General features: G+C 41.4%; 1 protein-coding gene across 3 annotated transcripts; it reads left to right on the forward strand.

Moving 5' to 3' along the window:
- The first annotated feature begins 265 nt into the window (after positions 1 to 265).
- On the forward strand, positions 266 to 19,765 carry LOC118369571 (alpha-2,8-sialyltransferase 8F-like). Of its 3 annotated transcripts, none has more exons than XM_052498420.1 (7): positions 267 to 618; positions 1,133 to 1,213; positions 3,542 to 3,628; positions 11,305 to 11,562; positions 11,777 to 11,860; positions 19,087 to 19,369; positions 19,480 to 19,765. In XM_052498420.1, the coding sequence occupies exons 1-7, from the start codon at positions 527 to 529 to the stop codon at positions 19,654 to 19,656; spliced, it is 1,062 nt and encodes a 353-aa protein (XP_052354380.1). In that variant the 5' UTR covers positions 267 to 526; the 3' UTR covers positions 19,657 to 19,765. The 3 variants fall into 3 exon arrangements, with proteins under 3 accessions (XP_035609952.1, XP_052354380.1, XP_052354381.1); XM_052498421.1 differs by having other exon boundaries at positions 1,136 to 1,213; XM_035754059.2 differs by lacking the exon at positions 1,133 to 1,213 and having other exon boundaries at positions 266 to 618.
- The last annotated feature ends 689 nt before the right edge of the window (positions 19,766 to 20,454 follow it).

Raw genomic sequence — 20,454 nt, forward strand, 5'->3', positions numbered from 1 at the left:
ACACAGGAACAGGGGGGCATATTCAGACATGTACACGTCATCAGGCCATAAGGTCAGCAATCAATAATTTTGACACATGCCGTATCCTATTACTCTCTCAGCTGGTTGTTTCTACCACTGGAGGTGGCGTAGGTGGTATGTCAAGCGTCAGTTGGGAGATGTCTATGATAGGTATCTCCTCTGCCTCTACCTGTTGTTCAGGTTAATGTTTGACGAGTGTTATCAAAAACACAAAGAACATCTCTTTCACTCTCTCTCTCTCTTCTCCCTCTCTATTGCTCACAATCCCCGCCCCTCTCCTCTCCCTCTTTCTGTTGGTCTGATAGTGTTATACTTCATGTTCGTGTCTGTGCCTTAAATGCAAAATACATTTAAAATCTATGTATTAGGCGACAGATGTCTTGTTCATTATAGAAAATCTATATCTACGAGGATTAAGCACCTCATTCTGTAGATCACCAACTTGGGAGTGAGAAGGAACTAGATGGTGATGAATGGTTGACTGGTTATTGTGGCAGTTGGCATCATGCGTTATAGTATATATCTGGTTCTATTCATTCTGTTATGCTCTACTTCTCTGCTGTCTGTCACACTCATAAGGATATACTACCACAAAAGGTATGTTTCTTTATTTTATGTGATTAATCAAATTAACTATGGGGCAAATTTCAGATGTAAGTGGTATTTTCTCGAACACTCTTGAGTAAGGACTTACCACGGTGTTTTACCAAGAAGGCTCAGGCTTTTATGCTTCCACCTCTACGGCCCGGTTGTAATGTCACTGAAGCCATGGCCTCAGTGGACCTGCTATGACTTGGGGCAAAGGTTAGGCCACTGGTACTTTTCAACTGGTACTTTTGGTAGGCCACTGATACTTTTCAACTGGTACTTTTGGTAGGCCACTGGTACTTTTCAACTGGTACTTTTGGTAGGCCACTGGTACTTTTCAACTGGCATTTACACAACAGTGGCTATTTGTGGAAGTGTTTTGTGAAACACCATATGAACTGTGTGTGTGTGTGTGTGTGTGTGTGTGTGTGTGTGTGTGTGTGTGTGTGTGTGTGTGTGTGTGTGTGTGTGTGTGTGTGTGTGTGTGTGTGTGTGTGTGTGTGTGTGTGTGTGTGTGTGTCAGGAGTGGTGGGTTTGACCACTATGCAGCTCTTCTCTGTAACAGACTGAGACTCAAGTTTCTCACTCTCACTTCAGCCAAGACGTAAGTTAACACACAAACACACACCACACACTCGAAGAGGAACATTATTTCTGTCTGATATACACTACCGGTCCACAGTTTAAGAACAACTACTCATTCAAGGGTTTTTCTTTATTTTTTTACTATTTTCTACATTGTAGTTCAATAACACATACGGAATAATGTAGTAACCAAAAAAGTGTTAAACAAATCAAAATATATTTTATATTTGAGATTCTTCAATATATATATATATATATATTCTTGGCATTCTCTCAACCAGCTTCACCTGGAAGGCTTTTCCACCTGTCTTGTTGGCTGCTTTTCCTTCAATCTGCGGTCCGACTCCTCCCAAACCATCTCAATTTGATTGAGGTTAGGGGATTGTGGATGCCAGGTCATCTGATGCAGCACTCCATCACTCTCCTTCTTGGTAAAATAGCCCTTATACAGCCTGGAGGTGTGTTGGGTCATTGTCCTGTTGAAAAACAAATGATAGTCCCACTAAGCCCAAACCAGATTTGATGGCGTATCGTTGCAGAATGCTGTGTTAGCCATGCTGGTTGAGGCGAGGGTTTCCCCCTCCCGTTCAGCTGAAACGTTGGCGTAGGGAATGCAAAAGTATTCTTAGAAATATTTAACCTCCACACATTAACAAGTCCAATACCTCAAATGAAAGATAAGCACCTTGTTCATCTACCCAGCGTGTCAGATTTTTTAAATGTTTTACGGCGAAAACACAGCATATATTTATGTTAGACCACCACCAACACAAAGAAAAAACGTAGCCATTTTGTCCAGCAAAATATAAATTGACAAAAGCAGGATAAAAAAAAAAAACATTCACTAACCTCTTGAAAATCTTCATCAGATGACAGTCATATGACATGTTACACAGTAAATTTATGTTTTGTTCGATAATATGCATTTTATATCCATAAATCTCGGTTTACATTGACGCCATGTTCAGAAAATTCTCCAAAATGTCCGGAGGAAATACAAAATTACAACATATATATTCCCTTACCTTTGATGATCTTCCATCAGAATGTAGTGCAAGGAGTCCTAGTTCAACAATAAATAGTTTTGTTTCATAATGTTCAATTCTAGTGTCCAAGTAGCAGCATTTGCTACCACTTTCAGCTCAAATGCCCAAAAAATGACTTCTGGTCCAGGATAACTTTGCATCAAAACTTCCAAATTACATATTACAGGTCGACGAAACTGGTCAAACTAAGTGCAGAATCAATCTTCAGGATGTTATGATCATACAGACCGAATAGCATTCCAACCGGGCCATTCATGTTCATCTGGGGCTGATTGGAACGTATCCTCTGCAACAGAGGTAACTCTGGGTCTTCCCTTCCTGTGGCAGTCCTCATGAAAGCCAGTTTCATCATAGCACGTGATGGTTTTGGTGAGTGCACTTGAAGAAACTTGAAAAGTTCTTGAAATTTTCCGCATTGACTGACCTTCATGTTTTAAAGTAATGATGGACTGTTGATTCTCTTAGCTTATTTGAGCTGTTCTTGCCATAATATGGACTTTAACCCCCTACCTTGTCAAAACACAAGTGATTGGCTCAAATGCATGAAGAATGAAACAATTCCACAAATTAACTTTTAAGAAGGCACACCTGTTAATTGATATGCATTCCAGGTGACTACCTCATGAAGCTGGCTGAGAGAATGTCAAGTGTGCAAAGCTGTCATCAAGGCAATGGGTGGCTATTTGAAGAATCTCAAATCTAAAATACATTTTGATTTCTTTAACACTCTTTTGGTTTCTACATGATTCGATATGTGTGAGGGTCGACGCTGGCAGACGAGAAGCAGGTACAGGGAGTGAACATTTAATTACCAACAGACATGGAACCGGACAGGACAGCGTTTGGACATGAACACATAAGGACATTAATGCTGATACAGGGAACAAACGGGGTATCAGACAGTTATAGATGGGGAAATCAACAAAGGGAAGGAGTCCAGGTGAGTCCAATGAGCGCTGTTGCGTGTAATGATGGTGACAGGTGTGCGTAATGAAGGGCAGCCCTCGAGCGCCAGAGAGGTAGAGTGGAAGCAGTCGTGAAAATATGTGTTATTTCATAGTGTTTATTTCTTCACAATCATTCCACAATGTAGAAAATAGTAAAAATAAAGAAAAAACATTGAATGAGTAGGTGTTCTTAAACTTTGGACCGGTAGTGTATTTTAACCGTAAAATATATCAGAAATACAACACGCTCACACTTTGTTTGTTTCTCTTCTTTCTTTCTTTCTTTGTTTTTCTCCCCCTCATTCTCCCCCCTCCTCACTCTCGCTCCCCACTCCTCACTCTCCCTCTCTAAAGTATCAACACGAGTACTCTAATAATGGACGTTAGACAGTTGATGAACTGCCCTCACAGACCCAACATCACCCAGAGAGAACTCTACAGGTAATGTTTGATCACTGTAGCCTATCTGAGATCTACAGGCAATGTCTGATCACGTCTCTCTCTATTTGTGCTCTAAAGATAATGTCTGATCACGTCTCTCTCTATTTGTGCTCTAAAGATAATGCATGATCACGTCTCTCTCTATTTGTGCTCTAAAGATAATGCATGATCACGTCTCTCTCTATTTGTGCTCTAAAGATAATGTCTGATCACGTCTCTCTCTATTTGTGCTCTAAAGATAATGTCTGATCACGTCTCTCTCTATTTGTGCTCTAAAGATAATGTCTGAACACGTCTCTCTCTATTTGTGCTCTAAAGATAATGTCTGATCACGTCTCTCTCTATTTGTGCTCTAAAGATAATGTCTGATCACGTCTCTCTCTGAGCTTTGTCGGTAATGTCTGATAGACATTGCTCAGTACCTGTTTACATATTGTCATCCATTCTCTAGAACCGATTTGTTTCATTCCATATCTCTCTCAGTTCAATTCAATTCAGTGACCATATTGCCAAAGCTTACTTTGGACGTTTAAAAATATGAACATAATTAATAATAATAATCAATATTGTCAACGGGACAACAGTAACAACAATAACCAAAGGTCAAAATAACCATACATTTAACAATAACAATAAGCATAAAGGACATGTGTAGGTTGGTTGGTCTTCTCGGACAGTGTCCCTCATTTTATGGCAGGCAGCAATGTAGTGCACTGCCAAACCACAGCTCTCTGCGTCCTCCCCCAATAGGACGGGTAGCCTATCCTCATCAGAAAGGTCTTTGAAACCTTGAATAAGGGGAAATTACACCCTCTAATTGTTTTATATTTTTTTAATTTTGTCAGGAAATGCAGCTCTGTCTCGGGTTCTGCTGTGGTGTAGTGTTTGTAGTGGTTGCCTTTCCTGTATACAGGGAGCCATGTTTTCTTGTGGCTTCTCAATGGAAAGGCTGTGCTCACTGAGCCTGTACTTTGTCAAGGTTTTTCTAAGGTTTTGATCAGTAACCATGGTCAAACAGTTTGCCACAGTGTACTGTTGAGTTAGGGCCAGATAACACTCCATTTTGCTTTGTGCTCGTGTTTCCCAATAAGTAATGTAGTTTTGTTTTGACTGTGTTGCAATTTGGTTTGTTCTGATTGATCGGATGTTCTGGTCCTGAGTCTTCGGTGTGTTAGTAGAACAGGTTTGTGAATTCAGTCCCAGGACAAGCTGGATGAGTGGACTCTTTTCTTTGTTCAGCTATTGGTATTGCAGGGCTTGTTAATGATATGGTATGGTATATTGCGCCAACAGTTGTTGCCTTCTCACCAAGCTGCTTGCCTACTGTCCTGTAGCCCATCCCAGCCTTGTGCAGGTCTACAATTTTATCCCTGATGTCTTTATACAGCTCTCTGGTCTTGGCCATTGTGGAGAGGTTAGAGTCTGTTTGATTGAGTGTGTGGACAGGTATCTTTTATACAGGTATAAAGTTCAAACAGGTGCAGTTAATGTGGAGAACAGGAGGGCTAAAAGGTCTGTGAGAGCCGGAATTCTTCCTGGTTGGTAGGTGATCGAATACTTATGTCATGCAATAAAATGCAAATTAATTCCTTAAAAATCATACAATGTGATTGTCTGGATTTTTTTTTTAGATTCCGTCTCTCACAGTTGAAGTGTACCTTTGATAAAAATGACAGACTACATGCTTTGTAATTTGGAAAACCTGCAAAATCGGCAGTTTATCAAATAGTTGTTCTCCCCACTGTAGATACTTTTGTACCTGTTTCCTCCAACATCTTCACAATGTCCTTTGCTGTTGTTCTGGGATTGATTTGCACTTATCGCACCAAAGTACGTTCATCTCTAGGAGACAGAACGCGTCTCCATCCTGAGCTGTATGACAGCTGCATGGTCCCATTGTGTTTATACTTGCGTATTATTGTTTGTACAGATAAATGTGGTACCTTCAGGCATTTGGAAATTGCTCCCAAGGATGAACCAGACTTGTGGAGGTCTACAATTTGTTTTAGTATATGTAAAATTCTGACCCACTGAATACAGTGAATTATAAGTGAAATAATCTGTCTGTAAACAATTGTTGGAAAAATGACTTGTGTCATGCACAAAGTCGATGTCCTAACCGACATGCCAAAACTATAGTTTGTTAAAAAGAAATGTGTGGAGTGGTTGAAAAACAAGTTTTAGTGACTCCAACCTAAGTGTATGTAAACGTTCAACTTCAACAGTAGGTCTCCAGCTTCAGTGATTTTTGCAATTCGTTCCAGTCATTGGCAGCAGAGAACTGGAAGGAAAGGTAGCCAAAGTCAGTGTTGGCTTTGGGGATGACCATTGAAATATACCTGCTGGAGCAAGTGCTATGGGTGGGTGTTGCTATAGTGACCAGTGAGCTGAGATAAGGCAGGGTTTTACCTAGCAAAAACTTGTAGATGACCTGGAGCCAGTGGGTTTGGCGACGAATGTTTAGCGAGGGCCAGCCAACGAGAGCATACAGGTCACAGTGGTGGGTGTGTATGGGTTTTTTTGGTGACAAAATGGATGGCATTGTGATAGAATTACATCCAGTTTGCTGAGTAGAGTGTTGGAGGCTATTTTGTAAATTACATTACCGAAGTCAAGGATCGGTAGGATAGTCAGTTTAATGAGGGTATGTTTGGCAGCATGAGTGAAGGAGGCTTTGTTGCGAAACAGGAAGCCGATTCTAGATTTCGTTTCGGATTGGAGATACTTAATGTGAGTCTGGAAGGAAAATTAACAGTCTAACCAGACTCCTAGGTATTTGTAGGTTTCCACATATTCTAAGTCAGAACCGTCCAGAGTAGTGATGCTAGTCAGACGGGCGGGTGCGGGCAGCAATTGGTTGAAGAGCATGCATTTAGTTTTACTATCATTAAAAGCAGTTGGAGGCCATGGAAGGAGTGTTGTATGGCATTGAAGCTTGTTTGGAGGTTTTTTAACACAGTGTCCAAAGAAGGGCCAGATGAATATAGAATGGTGTTGTCTGCGTAGAGGTGGATCAAAGAATCACCAGCAGCAAGGGCAACATCATTGATATATACAGAGAAAAGAGTCAGCCCAAGAATTGAACCCTGTAGCACCCCCTTAGAGACTGCCAGAGGTCCGGACATCAGGCACTCTGATTTGACACACTGAACTCTATCAGAGAAGTAGTTGGTGAACCAGGCGCAGCAGTCATTTCAGAAACCAAGGCTATTGAGTCTGCCGATAAGAATGCGATGATTGACAGAGTCGAAAGCCTTGGCCAGGTCGATGAAGATGGCTGCACAGTACTGTCTTTTATCGATGGTGGTTATGATATCGTTTAGGACCTTGAGCATGGCAGAGGTGCACCCATGACCAGCTCGGAAACCAGATTGCATAGTGGAGAAGGTACGGTTGAATTCTAAATGGTCGGTGATCTGTTTGTTAACTTGGCTTTCGAAGATTTTAGAAAGGCAGGGCAGGATGGATATAGGTCTATAACAGTTTGGGTCTAGAGTGTCTCCCCTTTGGTGATCTCAGACGATTCAAAAGAGAGGTTGAATAGGCTAGTAATAGGGGTTGCAACAATTCAGACGGAAAATTTTAGAAAGAGATGGTCCAGATTGTCTAGCCCAGCTGATCTGAAGGGATCCAGATTTTGCAGGTCTTTCAGAACATCGGCTGTTTGGATTTGGGTGAAGGAGAAGCGGGGGGGCTTGAGCAAGTTGCTGTAGGTGCTGCAGAGCTGTTACCTGGGGTAGGGGTAGCCAGGTGGAAAGCATGGCCAGCCGTAGAAAAATGCTTATTGAAATGATCGATTATCATACATTTATCGGTGGTGACAGTGTTTCCTAGCCTCAGTGCAGTGGGCAGCTGGGAGGAGGTGCTCTTATTCTCCACAGACTTTGCAGTGACCCAAAACGTTATTATTTAAGATGGTGAGGAAAGCACTTTTAAAGATGCCTGCTCATCTGCGAAAATATTGAAGAGTGCAGGGCTCAGATTGCAACCCTGGCGAAAGCCTCGCCTCTGGTTAAAGAATACTGTTATTTTCTTGCCAATGTTGATGCTGCACGTATTGCCATTGATTTAATTATGACATATGTTTTACCCCGTACACCACTTTCAATAACTTTGTAGAACAGTCCTGTAGGCCAAATAGAATCAAATGCTTTTTGGAAGTCGATGAAGCAAGTGTACATTTTGTTATTATTTTGGTTGACATGTTTCTCTATCCGGGTGTGTAGGGTGCAGATATGATCGGTCATATGATGTTTTGGTATAAATCCAATTTGGTTTTTACTCAAGACATTGTGCCTATTAAGGAAGTTTAGAACTCTTACATTTATAATACTACAGAAAACCTTCCCCAAGTTACTGTTCACACAAATGTCTGTTTTGATGTTAGGGTCAAATTTGTCTCCGTTCTTAACTTCTTGCGTCGAGCCATCCCGGATCCGGTATTGTGACTACAGCCTTAAGCTCATTACCATAACGCAACGTTAACTATTCATGAAAATCGCAAATGAAATGAAATTAATCTATTTGCTCTCAAGCTTAGCCTTTTGTTAACAACACTGTCATCTCAGATTTTCAAAATATGCTTCTCAACCATTGCAAAACAAGCATTTGTGTAACAGTATTGATGGCGAATGTAGCATTTAGCGTTAGCATTCAGCATGCAACATTTTCCACAAAAACCATAAAAGCATTCAAATAAAATAATTTACCTTTGAAGAACTTCAGATGTTTTCAATGAGGAGACTCTGTTAGATAGCAAATGTTCCGTTTTTACAAAAAATATTATTTGTGTCGACTAATCGCTCCGTTTTGTTCATCGCGTTTGGGTAAGGAAAAAAAAAAGTAATTAAAACGCTAACTTTTTTCCAAATTAACACCATAATATCGACAGAAACATGGTAAACAATGTTTAGAATCAATCCTCAAGGTGTTTTTCACATATCTATCGACGATAAAATCCATCCTGGCAGTTTACTTTCAATTCTGAAGAAATGGAACGCGCATGGACTTACTGATTACGCACACAGGACACCGGGCGGGACACCAGGTAAATGTAGTCTCTTATGGTCAATCTTCCAATGATATGCAAACACGTCACAATGCTTCAGACACCTCGGGGAATATACAGAAAGCGCAGGCTCATTCCTGGCGCATTCACAGCCATATAAGGAGACATTGGAACACAGCGCCTTCAGAATCCGGGGCATTTCCTGTATGAAACATCATCTTGGTTTCGCCTGTTGCATTAGTTCTGGGGCACGCACAGATAATATCTTTGCAGTTTTGGAGACGTCAGAGTTGTGTCTTTCCAAGGCTGTCAATTCCATGCATCAGGGGTCCCCAAACTTTTTCCTGTGAGGGCCACATAACTTTTCCCTTCTCTGATGGGGGGCCGGTGTCAGTTTGTAACAGAAAAAGTGTGACGATCGTAGGGGAGCTTAAAAAATTGATTGTTTTCCAGAAAGCCACACATAACCAAATAACCCTTTCCAGGTTCTTTACAGAAAAAAAGTCAGGAAACAAATAATAACACTATTAATGAAATAAATAATAACTAAATAACCCTCTCTGAGTTCTTCACAGAAAAAACAGGAAATAAATAATAACTAAATAACTCTCTCTGGGTTCTTCATAGAAAAAAAAGCCATGGAACATTAACTTTCTGTCGTGCCATGCACAATCTTAACAGATAAAAGTTCAGCTCAGTTGTCAGAGCAGAATCTCTCTGACACATATGAGCAGTCTCTTAAAGTTATTGTGTTCCTTCCTTATAATCCTTTTGTAGGTTCCAGTAGGCTTGTAGACACCGCTGTTTGCAGCTCTCTCTCATCAACTTCCTTGTGAAAACCACAAAAGAAGCAGGTTGAGAAACTGAACTAAGTGATACAGCACCTACACAGCACAATACATTTCACTACCAGTATGGTTGTAAAGATGGATTTTATCCCAGTAGATTTTATTATGATTATATTTGTTTATGCTCAGAATGACTCATTCAAGTCAGAAAAGTGAGCTTACCTCTATGTATGTTCATCAGTGTGAACTGTGGGCCTGCATCTGGCTGGTGAGAAGTTGAATATCAGGTTCCATTCTAGTTACAGCCAGTCTCAAGCACTGATGCAAATGTTCATCTGTCAATCTTGATCTCATCGGGGTTTTCAGCAGTTTCATGCGAGAAAAGGTTTTCTCGCAGATATATACGTGCTGCCAAAAACTGTGGACATTTTCATTGTGTGTTTTTTGATGCTTGGATATGTGTCGTTTGGGAGGGCGGCATAGAAGTCAATGAGACTGTTGGGCTTGAATGAGTCTTTCAGAACATCACAGTTCTGTAACTCAGCCAACTCAAACTGATATGAAGGCTGGGCTTCATCAATGTCGGCAACAAAGGGGTTCTGAAAAAGACGGATTTCTTTTGCATGAACATGTAGTTCACTGAATCGCACACCGAACTCCGCCTTCAGCATTTCCAGTGCTTCCACGCACTTTTCAGCTGGGAACGGGACTGCTGGGTTCTCTGTCGACAGGTTTTGCGTAGCAGGAAGATGGACGAAGTTGCGCTTTTTCACTTGTTCCAAAAGCAGCGCTAATTTCACCTCAAATGCTTCTTTGTGTGAATACATGTCGCAAATGAGTTTCCCCTCGCCTTGTAGGGTTAGGCTGTAGTTAAGGCTGTTAAGTATTTCTGTCACGTCTGTTAAAAATGCGAGGTGCCATTTCCATTCTGGGTCGATCAGCTCTGGGACCGTTTTGTTTTGATTTCTTCAACGCGTCTGGTGATTGTACTCGCCGACAGACTTACGGCATTAAATGCATCTTTCTTCTCGGGACACACCTCCTCCGCGACAGCATCCATACATTTCTTAACAAACTCTCCGTCAGTGAAAGGCTTACCGCTTCTTGCTATCAGTTTAGCAACCCGAAAGCTGGCCCGAACGGATGCCTGGTTCAGCTGAGCTTGGCGTACAAATGTATTCTGCTGAGATAGTAGTCCACTTTTTAGCTTTGAGAGTTTGTCTGCTCGTATTTGGCCTTGCAAGCTATCGTACTTGTCTTTGTGACGGGATTCATAGTGTCGGCGAAGATTGTATTCTTTGAATACCGCCACCGTGTCTTGACAGATGAGACAAACAGCCTTTTCTTTGCATTGAACAAAAAAATAATCGTTTGTCCACTGCAGGTTAAATACCCTGCATTCTGAATCCATTTTTCTCTTACCTAACCTTTTCGCCATTATTCCGTTCTCTCTTTGACAGGGCCGGGCCTAGGATTTTTTTTCTGGAGGCCAAATAGGAAAAAAATTCGATAGCGTCTCTGGTATTGTTCAGAGGGCCGGGCCAAATGTGCTGACGGGCCGTATCCGGCCCGCGGGCCGTAGTTTGGTGACCACTGCCATGCATAGTCGAGCATCTTTTCGTGACAAAATATTGCGCTTAAAACGGGCACGTCTTTTTATCCAATAATGACACAGCGCCCCTATAGGTTCAAGAGGTTAAAGATTGGGCTTTTGAGTCCTTGATTCCAGATGTCAGGGAAATAACCTACACTCAGGATCAAATTAAACAGTTTTAATATGGCCAATTGAAAATGGGCACTAGTGAGTTTGACCATCTCATCTCTCTCGCTCTCTATCCCTCTCCTGCTCTCCCTCCCTCCTCTCTCCTCTCCTATCCCAGGGTGATCTTACGTTCCTGTTGTAATGCTACAGGTGAGATGATCCTGACCAATCAGAACACTAAGTCTGGCCAAAAGATCCACTATGAGACCAACCAAAAGCTATTTAAAACGGTTGACAAGAAACTACACAGCATGCTGGCAAAGGACTTACCTTGGAGCAATGGTTTGTTGGGTCATTGTGCCGTGGTGGGAAGTGGAGGAATCCTGCAGAACAACAGCTGTGGAGCAGAGATAGACCGTGCTGATTACATCATCAGGTAACCTTCATCATTATCACCATCACCATCATCACCACCCCCATCATCCTCAACAACATCTCTCTCTTTCTCTCTCCTCCCTCACTTCACTTCTCTCTCCCCCTCTCCCCCTTTCTCTCCCTGTCTCCTCTCTCTCTCCTTCCCTCCTCTCCCCTCCCCCTCTCTTTCTCTCTACACTCTCTCTCTCACCTCCCTCCTCTCTCACTCTCTCTAGGTTTAACCTGGGTCCGGTCACCAACAGTAAGGATGTAGGGAACAAAACCCACCTGATGACCATCAACCCCAGTCAGATCAGAAGGTGAGAGAGAGAGATAGAGAGGAAGGGGACCAATGACTCACTATATGAATGGACAAAGCCAACAATCACATGGCCCCATTCATTCCTAATTGAAGACTCAATAGCACACTTGAAGCCAAGAGTTTCGCTTTTAGCTTCTAAGATGATGTCTCAGGGGGGAAACTTATGTAGACATAACATGCACAGTTTGAGCTACTCCAGGAAGTGACGTTGCAGGCTAGCTCAGTGCTGCACCCTCTCATTGAGTATCTCAAGTTCAAGGTCGTCTGGGTACTGTAGGTTGCCAGTAGCCACTGAATTATCCTTATAACTTCTTCTGTGTGCAATTTAAAAATAAATCTGTGTAATAGAAGCAATTATTGGTACCACGATTGTCTTGAAAAAAATATGTACACAAATATTACCATTTCCCCATTCACTTTTAAAGGGGAACCTGTTTCCTGAAAACAATGCCTGCACTACTGGGGTCAGCATTGAACTTTGTGGCTTCAATGAGAGTTAGCTGTCGTTCTCTTCTGGAGAGGACAGAGAGAGAGGGAGGAAAGGAAGAGAGACCAATTGGGATCATAATAAAGCTAACTAGAAGGTAATCTTCCATGAAGAAAAATTGTGTGTTGTTTCCGCTGGCCAAAATCATTTTTATAGTTGTCTGAAGTTTAAAGTAAAAAAAAAACTGTAGTAGTAGTAGTAGTATCAGCAGCAGTAATATAAGAAGAAGTAGTAGAAGTAGTGGTAGTATATATTGCAGGGGTCTCAAACAGGTCGATTGTGAGCTACCAGTAGCTCGCAGCCCACCTATGAGTAGGTTGCCAAACAATTCTGAAAGTACGTGTTCTTTTGACCAAGCTTCATCTCCCTGACTGATGTCTTGAGATGTTGCTTGAATATATTCACATCATTTTCCGTCCCCATGATGCCATCTATTTTGTGAAGTGCACCAGTCTCTCCTGCAGCAAAGCACCCCCACAACACGATGCTGCCACCCCCGTGCTTCATGGCTGGGATGGTGTTCTTCGGCTTGCTAGCCTCCCCCTTTTTCCTCCAAACATAACGATGGTCATTATGGCCAAACAGTTCTATTTGTCTTTCATCAGACCAGAGGACATTTCTCCAAAAAGTACAATCTTTGTCCCCATGTGCAGTTGCAAACCGTAGTCTGGCTTTTTTTAATGGTGGCTTTGGAGCAGTGCCTTCTTCCTTGCTGAGCGGCCTTTCAGGTTATGTCGATATAGTACTTGTTTTATATACTTGTGGATATATACTGTATCAGAAATACAGCACGCTCACGCTTTTTTCTTTCTTTCTCTTCCCCTCCCTCTTGACATTATCCCACCACTGGTTATGCACTATTGGCTTAAAAAGCCTAACCTAACACAATATTGCCCCTGTCTGTCTGTGTGGTGCGCACGTTTGTCTATCCCTCCATGTGTAGCCAGTTGATGTGATAACTATCTTGTAGGTTGACAGAAATACTTTCCCCAACACCTTCTCAAGCAAATGTTAACTTCAAGTAGGCTTACCTGGCAGAAGTAGATCATGAGTAAGTATGTCATTTGTATCTATTATTTGTAATTTGCTAACTTTGCCATGAAATGAGCAGCAGCAGTACAGAACCATCGCAAGACCGGCACATTAAAACGGAACATTCCCGTGTACTTTCTCTTGTACACTAAGGACCCGGGGAAGAGTTGGAAAATGTGCCTTTTTGAAAGCTCGAAAAAAAATTGTCGGTCACGAGTTGTTTCATTTTTTAAAAGTAGCTCCCATGCTAGTAGAAGTTGGAGACCCCTGATATGGTAGTAGTGAGTGTGGTGGTAGACCTAATAGTAGAAGTAGTTGAATATCTGGAATGGTCTTGTGAAGCAAGGCTAAGTAACTATAAGTCAGAAGTCAGTGGAATTCTTAGGGTTTTGGCGAGATGTTACCCCACTGACGTTAAGGGATAACATTTGTGTAGTTACGAAGACATCACTGATCAGGACCATGTAAGAGTTTTATAGGGCATTCTCAGGACGTCACGCGATGGTTATCTGGGTGACCTTTTTGTAGTTCCCTGTAAGTTACCAGGACGTCATCAAGGAACATGTTAGGACGTTTGTAAGACATTCTCAAAACATTTGTTTTACCAGCCATTAGGATGTCATGTGATGGTCCCAGATGTCCCAAATCATTGTATGTAATGTCATTAAAGGGGTTTTAAGGTAAGCGGGAGGTAGTACAGCTAAAATTGTGTCAAAAATATTTCACCAATTATAATATGACAAAATAAATAAATCAACAACCAAAAAAATGGGCAATATGATAACATTTAACATGAGTACTTAATAATGACTTTTCAATAAATATGACCCCATCACTGAACTCGCAACTTCTGGATTTGAGTTTCACTTATCTTTCTGCTGCACCACAAAGTCTGTATCATTCTCAAAAGTCCCCTACACATTCATTACCTATAATGCATCTCTGCATTTAGAAAAAGAGTGCCATCTGCACTGCTATTTTAGTGATCAGTTAATCTGACTCTCATCAATGATTTCATTGACTTATTTCAGCAATTTGATGGTTTTCTCTACAGTTGACTAATGTTGATGGGGCATATTATTATGTTTTAATGTTTCTCCTGAATAGTGGCGGACCGTGACTATACTGTAGATGTACCAAAAATCTTCCAATAACCTGTGTTGCATCTTCTGTAGTCGGACCATTCTAGTTGTAGTGAAGGAGGAGTAATGCTTTTTGATGACATTATGAATGAATCAAACAGGCTGGACACGCTTCGAGCAGTCGCTCACACAGAGACAAAACCGACACGGACACAAACGTGACACACAGCATAAAATAATGCGAACAGCAAAAAAAAAACACACAAAAAAAACACTGTTTACACAACCTATGGTAGCCTAACACCACTCTCACTAATAGCGACAACAACAGTGTCACAAAAAAAGTGACAGGCTATTGGTGCTGAAAGGACAGCGACCATAATACCTGTGCACTCCACTGAAAGAGAGTGCAGTTTTGGTCGAGCACATAGACCCGGCAGATAGACGGCAGACACACGCAGCATCCAATAATGTTAAAGAATAAGCAAGCCCATCCATTCACTCCAGTAGGCCCCAATCATAACAGTACAAAAAAACACAACCATTTAATTTCCAAAATGACAAACCAGCTATTACTTCCAATTGCAAATTGTTAATCACATTCATCACACGAACCAGTGATATAAAGAAAATGCATCAATGTTTCAGACTCATTTATTTTCAGAGACAGCTACAGCAAGCAAGCTGCAATAAAAAAAAACAGTGCCACTCACCAGATGATGACCATTTGAAAACTAAGTCTGTAAGTTCATCTTGAACACGGTCATGCTAACAAATTAGCAACCGCATCCACCTTGAAGTTGATGACAACGGCTGCAGCTGCCGTCGCCGTTGTCGCACGACCACAACACAAGCTTGTTACTAGCGTGGGAAAACTGCCACTGTTCCTTTGCTCTTGAGTTCTCATTAGTGAGGTGTGTGTGTCTTTGAGAAGGCCATGGACAAATCACTTTTATTTTAAACGGTCCCACCCATTGCAAATCAAAATGTGATTGGTTCATTACACTGTCACTCCAGAATTCTGCTCTAATACAGTTGAATGTGCTGACCAGTTGCACCCTCTACAACCACTGATTATTATTTGACCCTGCTGGTCATCTATGAACGTTTGAAAATATTGAAGAACGATCTGGCCTTAATGGCTATGTACTCTTATAATCTCCCCCTGGCACAGCCAGAAGAGGACTGCCCACCCCTCAGAGCCTGGTTCCTCTCTAGGTTTATTCCTAGGTTCCTGCCTTTCTAGGGATTTTTTCCTAGCCACTGTGCTCTTTGCGGTTTTATGATGTGTTCTGTAAGAGCACTTTGTGACATCTGCTGATGTAAAAAGGTCTGTACAAATACATTTGATTGGATTTGAATGGCAGAGGCCTTCTGTCCAGCTTCTGAAGGCCTAGCCAATGGCTGGCTGAGCTAGCTACATTTTTCTACCCAGAGACCACCAAAGAATATCCATGATTGGATATGTTTTTCTTGAGTAATAATCTTTCTCTTTCCAACACAAACTGAAGAGATGAAATCTGAAATCCGGATTATTGAAAAGATGAAATAGAAAACTAAGATGACATTTTATTGTACAATATAGAGACATTTTATTTATCCTTAGGTCTCTAAAAGGCCCTCACATTTCCCCACTGCTCTTGAACCACTATGATAAATACAATAGTATAGTATTTGAGTTGAGAGTTACTTTGAAATGTAGGAATTTAACATGTAGATAGAAATTTGGTAGAACTGATTTAAGTTTCCCTGCATTAAAGTCTCCGGTCACTAGGAGCGCCACCTCTGGACGAGTGGTTTCCTGTTTGCTTATTTCCTTATACAGCTAACTGAGTGCGGTCTTAGTGTCAGCATCTGTCTGTGGTGGAAATTAAACAGCCATGAAAAGTATAAGTATAGTTGAAAACTCTCTAGGCAAGTATTGTGTCCTGCAATTTATCACAATATACTCTACCCCAGGCGAGCAAAATCTAAAGACTTCCTTCGATTTTGTGCACCAGCTGTTGCTTACAAATATGCACAGACCGCCCCCCCTCGTCTTACCGGAGTGTGCTGTACTATCTTGCCGGTGCAGCGTATATCCCGCTAGCTGAATATCCATGTCGTCATTCAGCCACGATTCCGTGAAACATAGGATATTACAGTTTTTGATGTCCCGTTGGTAGGATATTCGTGATTGTACCTTGTCTAGTTTATTGTCCAATGATTGCACGTTGGCGAGTAGTATTGACGGTAATGGCAGCTTTCCCAGTCGCCTTCTCCGGGTCCTGACCAGGCATCCGGCTCTTTGTCCTCTGTACCTGCGTCGCTTCCTCTTGCAAATAACGGGAATGTGGGCCCTGTCGGGTGTTCGGAGAATGTCCAGTGCGTCTTGCTTGTTGAAAAAAAAAATCTGTGTCTAATCCGAGGTGAGTGATTTCTGTCCTGATATCCAGAAGCTCTTTTTTGTCGTAAGGTACTGTTGCAGAAACATTATGTACAAAATAAGTTACAAATAACGTGCAAAAAAAACACATAATAGCACAATTGGTTGGGCGCCCGTAAAACTGCTGCCATTTCTTCCGCCGCCATTTTATTGCACTTTATTGTTACTAGGCACCCACCCTGCAGTTGCCTTGGCAGACCTGCTCCCTCCATGGCTCTAGCCAGTGAGAGAAACATGCTAACAAATGTTTGTGCTTCGAAACGAAATAAATACTGCCACAAAACTTTTGCTAGATTGATGATAGTGTTGCTAGACATAGCAAGTAAAGTGAACTTCAAAACGTGATGTACTATTATTGGAATTTGGAGCACTTCTGGCATAACTTACTGCATCTTTAACTTCTTGCGTCGAGCAATCCCGTATCCGGGAGCGTAATCATAGCCTCAAGCTCATTACCATAACGCAACGTTAACTATTCATGAAAATCGCTAATGAAATGAAAGAAATATATTCACTCACAAGCTTAGCCTTTTGTTAACAACACTGTCATCTCAGATTGTCAAAATATGCTTTTCAACCATAGCTACACAAGCATTTGTGTAAGAGTATTGATAGCTAGCATAGCATTAAGCCTAGGATTCAGCAGGCAACATTTTCACGAAAACAAGAAAAGCATTCAAATAAAATAATTTACCTTTGAAGAACTTCGGATGTTTTCAATGAGGAGACTCAGTTAGATAGCAAATGTTCAGTTTTTCCAAAAATATTATTTGTGTAGGAGAAATCGGTCCGTTTTGTTCATCACGTTTGGCTAAGAAAATCCCCCGAAAATTCAGTAATTACAACGCCAACCTTTATTCCAAATTACCTCCATAATATCGACAGAGACATGGCAAACGTTGTTTAGAATCAATCCTCAAGGTGTTTTTCACATATCTATTCGCTGATAAATCATTCGTGGCAGTTTGGTTTCTCCTCTGAAGCAAATGGAAAAATACACGCAGCTGGAGATTACGCAATAATTTCGACGGAGGACACCAAGCGAGCACCTGGTAAATGTAGTCTCTTATGGTCAATCTTCCAATGATATGCCTACAAATACGTCACAATGCTGCAGACACCTTGGGGAAACGACAGAAAGTGTACGCTCATTCCTGGCGCATTCACAGCCATATAAGGAAGGAGACATTGGAACACAGCGCCTTCAAAATCTGGGGCATTTCCTGTTTGAAATGTCATCATGGTCTGTAGCCTGTAGCATCAGTTCTGTGGCACTCACAGATAATATCTTTGCAGTTTTGGAAACGTCAGAGTGTTTTCTTTCCAAAGCTGTCAATTATATGCATAGTCGAGCATCTTTTTGTGACAAAATATCTTGTTTAAAACGGGAACGTTTTTTTATCCAAAAATTAAAAGAGCGCCCCCTATATCGAAGAAGTTAATGAAAGCAGTTGATGGTTTACTAAAACAGCTCTACCTCTTGATTGGTAGAAGCTATTCCTGTTCTGCTTTCAGATTAGAAAATCAGAGAAGTAGTCTTTTTTGTCTAACCTTTTGGGAAAGTGGTACAAATGTCAGTTGTTTATGAAAAAGTTACTGAAAATGGTGTTAATATGGTTACAAAAAAGATTTCACACACTAACTTTTTGTCCAAGTTGATGCAAAGTGATCAAAGTAGCTGACTTGTGTGAAAAGTTGCATTGTTGCATTTATAGTGAATAGAATGTAGGAAGTGATGATGTCACAATGGAAGCTTTAGAATGTTGAAGAAATCCCATGAAAGTGGATGAAGTTGAATAAGTTGAATAAAAGTTTAATCATAAATAGTATCAAAAAGTTGTATGCAAGCACACTATTCCAGACCAGTCTGCACTTTTTAAAATTTGATATGGCGTTTCTAGCTTTAACGGTGTAAGAGGAGTAGCGTACTAAAGAAAAGAAGAACACAAAAAACTATAAAAAGTAAAAAGTAATTCGTAAAATATTGTGTGTGGCTGCTTTCGCAAGTCACATTAACAAGAAGTATGAAGAAGTATGAAGAAGATTTAAAGTCGGGACTTTTTCTTCACAAGTCCCGCCTAACTATAAGTAAGAAATAATTTGTACAATATCAAGAGTGTGGCTGCTGTTGTGGTTGAATATAGATTTAAACTAATAAAATACAAAGTTAGCTAGCTAACCATTGCATGTTTCCATAGTTACCGCAACCTGACGAAGGCCCCTCTACCGTTGGCCAATCGTGTCGCAGCTTATGGGAACGCCTCCCTGCTCCTGCCGGCATTCACCTACACAATCTGTACTAAACCGTCATTGGATGTTTACCACGCCCTCCGACCGCTGAGGCCCAATCAGAAGGTGGTATTCTTCAACCCCAATTTCATGCGTAATCTGGGCAGGAAGTGGAAAGGGCAGGGTTTAAAAGAGCGACGCCTCAGCACCGGGCTGATGCTGGCTAGTGTGGCCATGGAACTCTGCAAAGAGGTAAGGGTGTGAGTGAGTGAGTGAGTGAGTGAGTGAGTGAGTGAGTGAGTGAGTGTGTATGTGCATATTTGTGTTGTGTGTCTCTAAGTTTCTACCTGTCTCTCTGTCAGGTTCATATTTACAGTTTCTGGCCCTTCTCTCTGGATCTAAACCACAATCCTTTGCCCCATCATTACTATGACAACGTTGGCCCTAAGAAAGGCATCCACTCCATGCCTGATGAGTTCCTACTGCTACTGAAGCTTCACACACAGGGAGTGCTGCAACTACACCTGGGACACTGCTGAACACACACACACTCAAACACTCATGCACGCATACACACACACACACCATCTTTATTGTTGAGTGTTTTATGTTGATTTAAAAAAAATAAACATTTTCATAATATCAGAATGTCTCTAACTCTCTCTTGTTCTCTGGCTGGCTTTATCTGTCTACTGATGGTAAATGGCATGAATACATTGTATTTTGGCCATATGCCAAAACACACATTTATATGTTGCAGGGATTCACCACCCACCCACTGCACAGGTGCATGCTTTTGGTACTATTCAAACGTTTTTAAAACCTTTTCTGTCATCTGAATAAGTCGTTTTAGGGGATTTTAACTTAATTCGGCTTACCCCGGCCTCAGACCATTTTAATAAAATGTGTCTTGACTTTAACCTGACCCTGCTAGATTCCTTCAATCTCCACCGAGTTAGTTTTTAGTTTTAGTTTTTTTGCGCCTCATGTGGAACGATCTCCAAAACTTCTTAAAGTTGGTTGAGTTGGTCCCTATAGGGCAATCCAGTGTAATTGATGTGCTCAAAAAAATAAAGGGATCACTTAAACAACACAATGTAACTCCAAGTCAATCACACTTGTGTGAAATCAAACTGTCCACTTGGGAAGCAACACTGATTGACAATAAATTTCACATGCTGTTGTGCAAATGGAATAGACAACAGGTGGAAATTATAGGCAATTAGCAAGACACCCCCAATAAAGGAGTGGTTCTGCAGGTGGTGACCACAGACCACTTCTCAGTTCCTATGCTTCCTGGCTGATGTTTTGGTCACTTTTGAATGCTGGCGGTGCTT

The sequence above is a fragment of the Oncorhynchus keta genome, chromosome 36 (genome assembly GCF_023373465.1).
Source record: "Oncorhynchus keta strain PuntledgeMale-10-30-2019 chromosome 36, Oket_V2, whole genome shotgun sequence".
NCBI classification, from domain to species: Eukaryota; Metazoa; Chordata; class Actinopteri; order Salmoniformes; family Salmonidae; genus Oncorhynchus; species Oncorhynchus keta.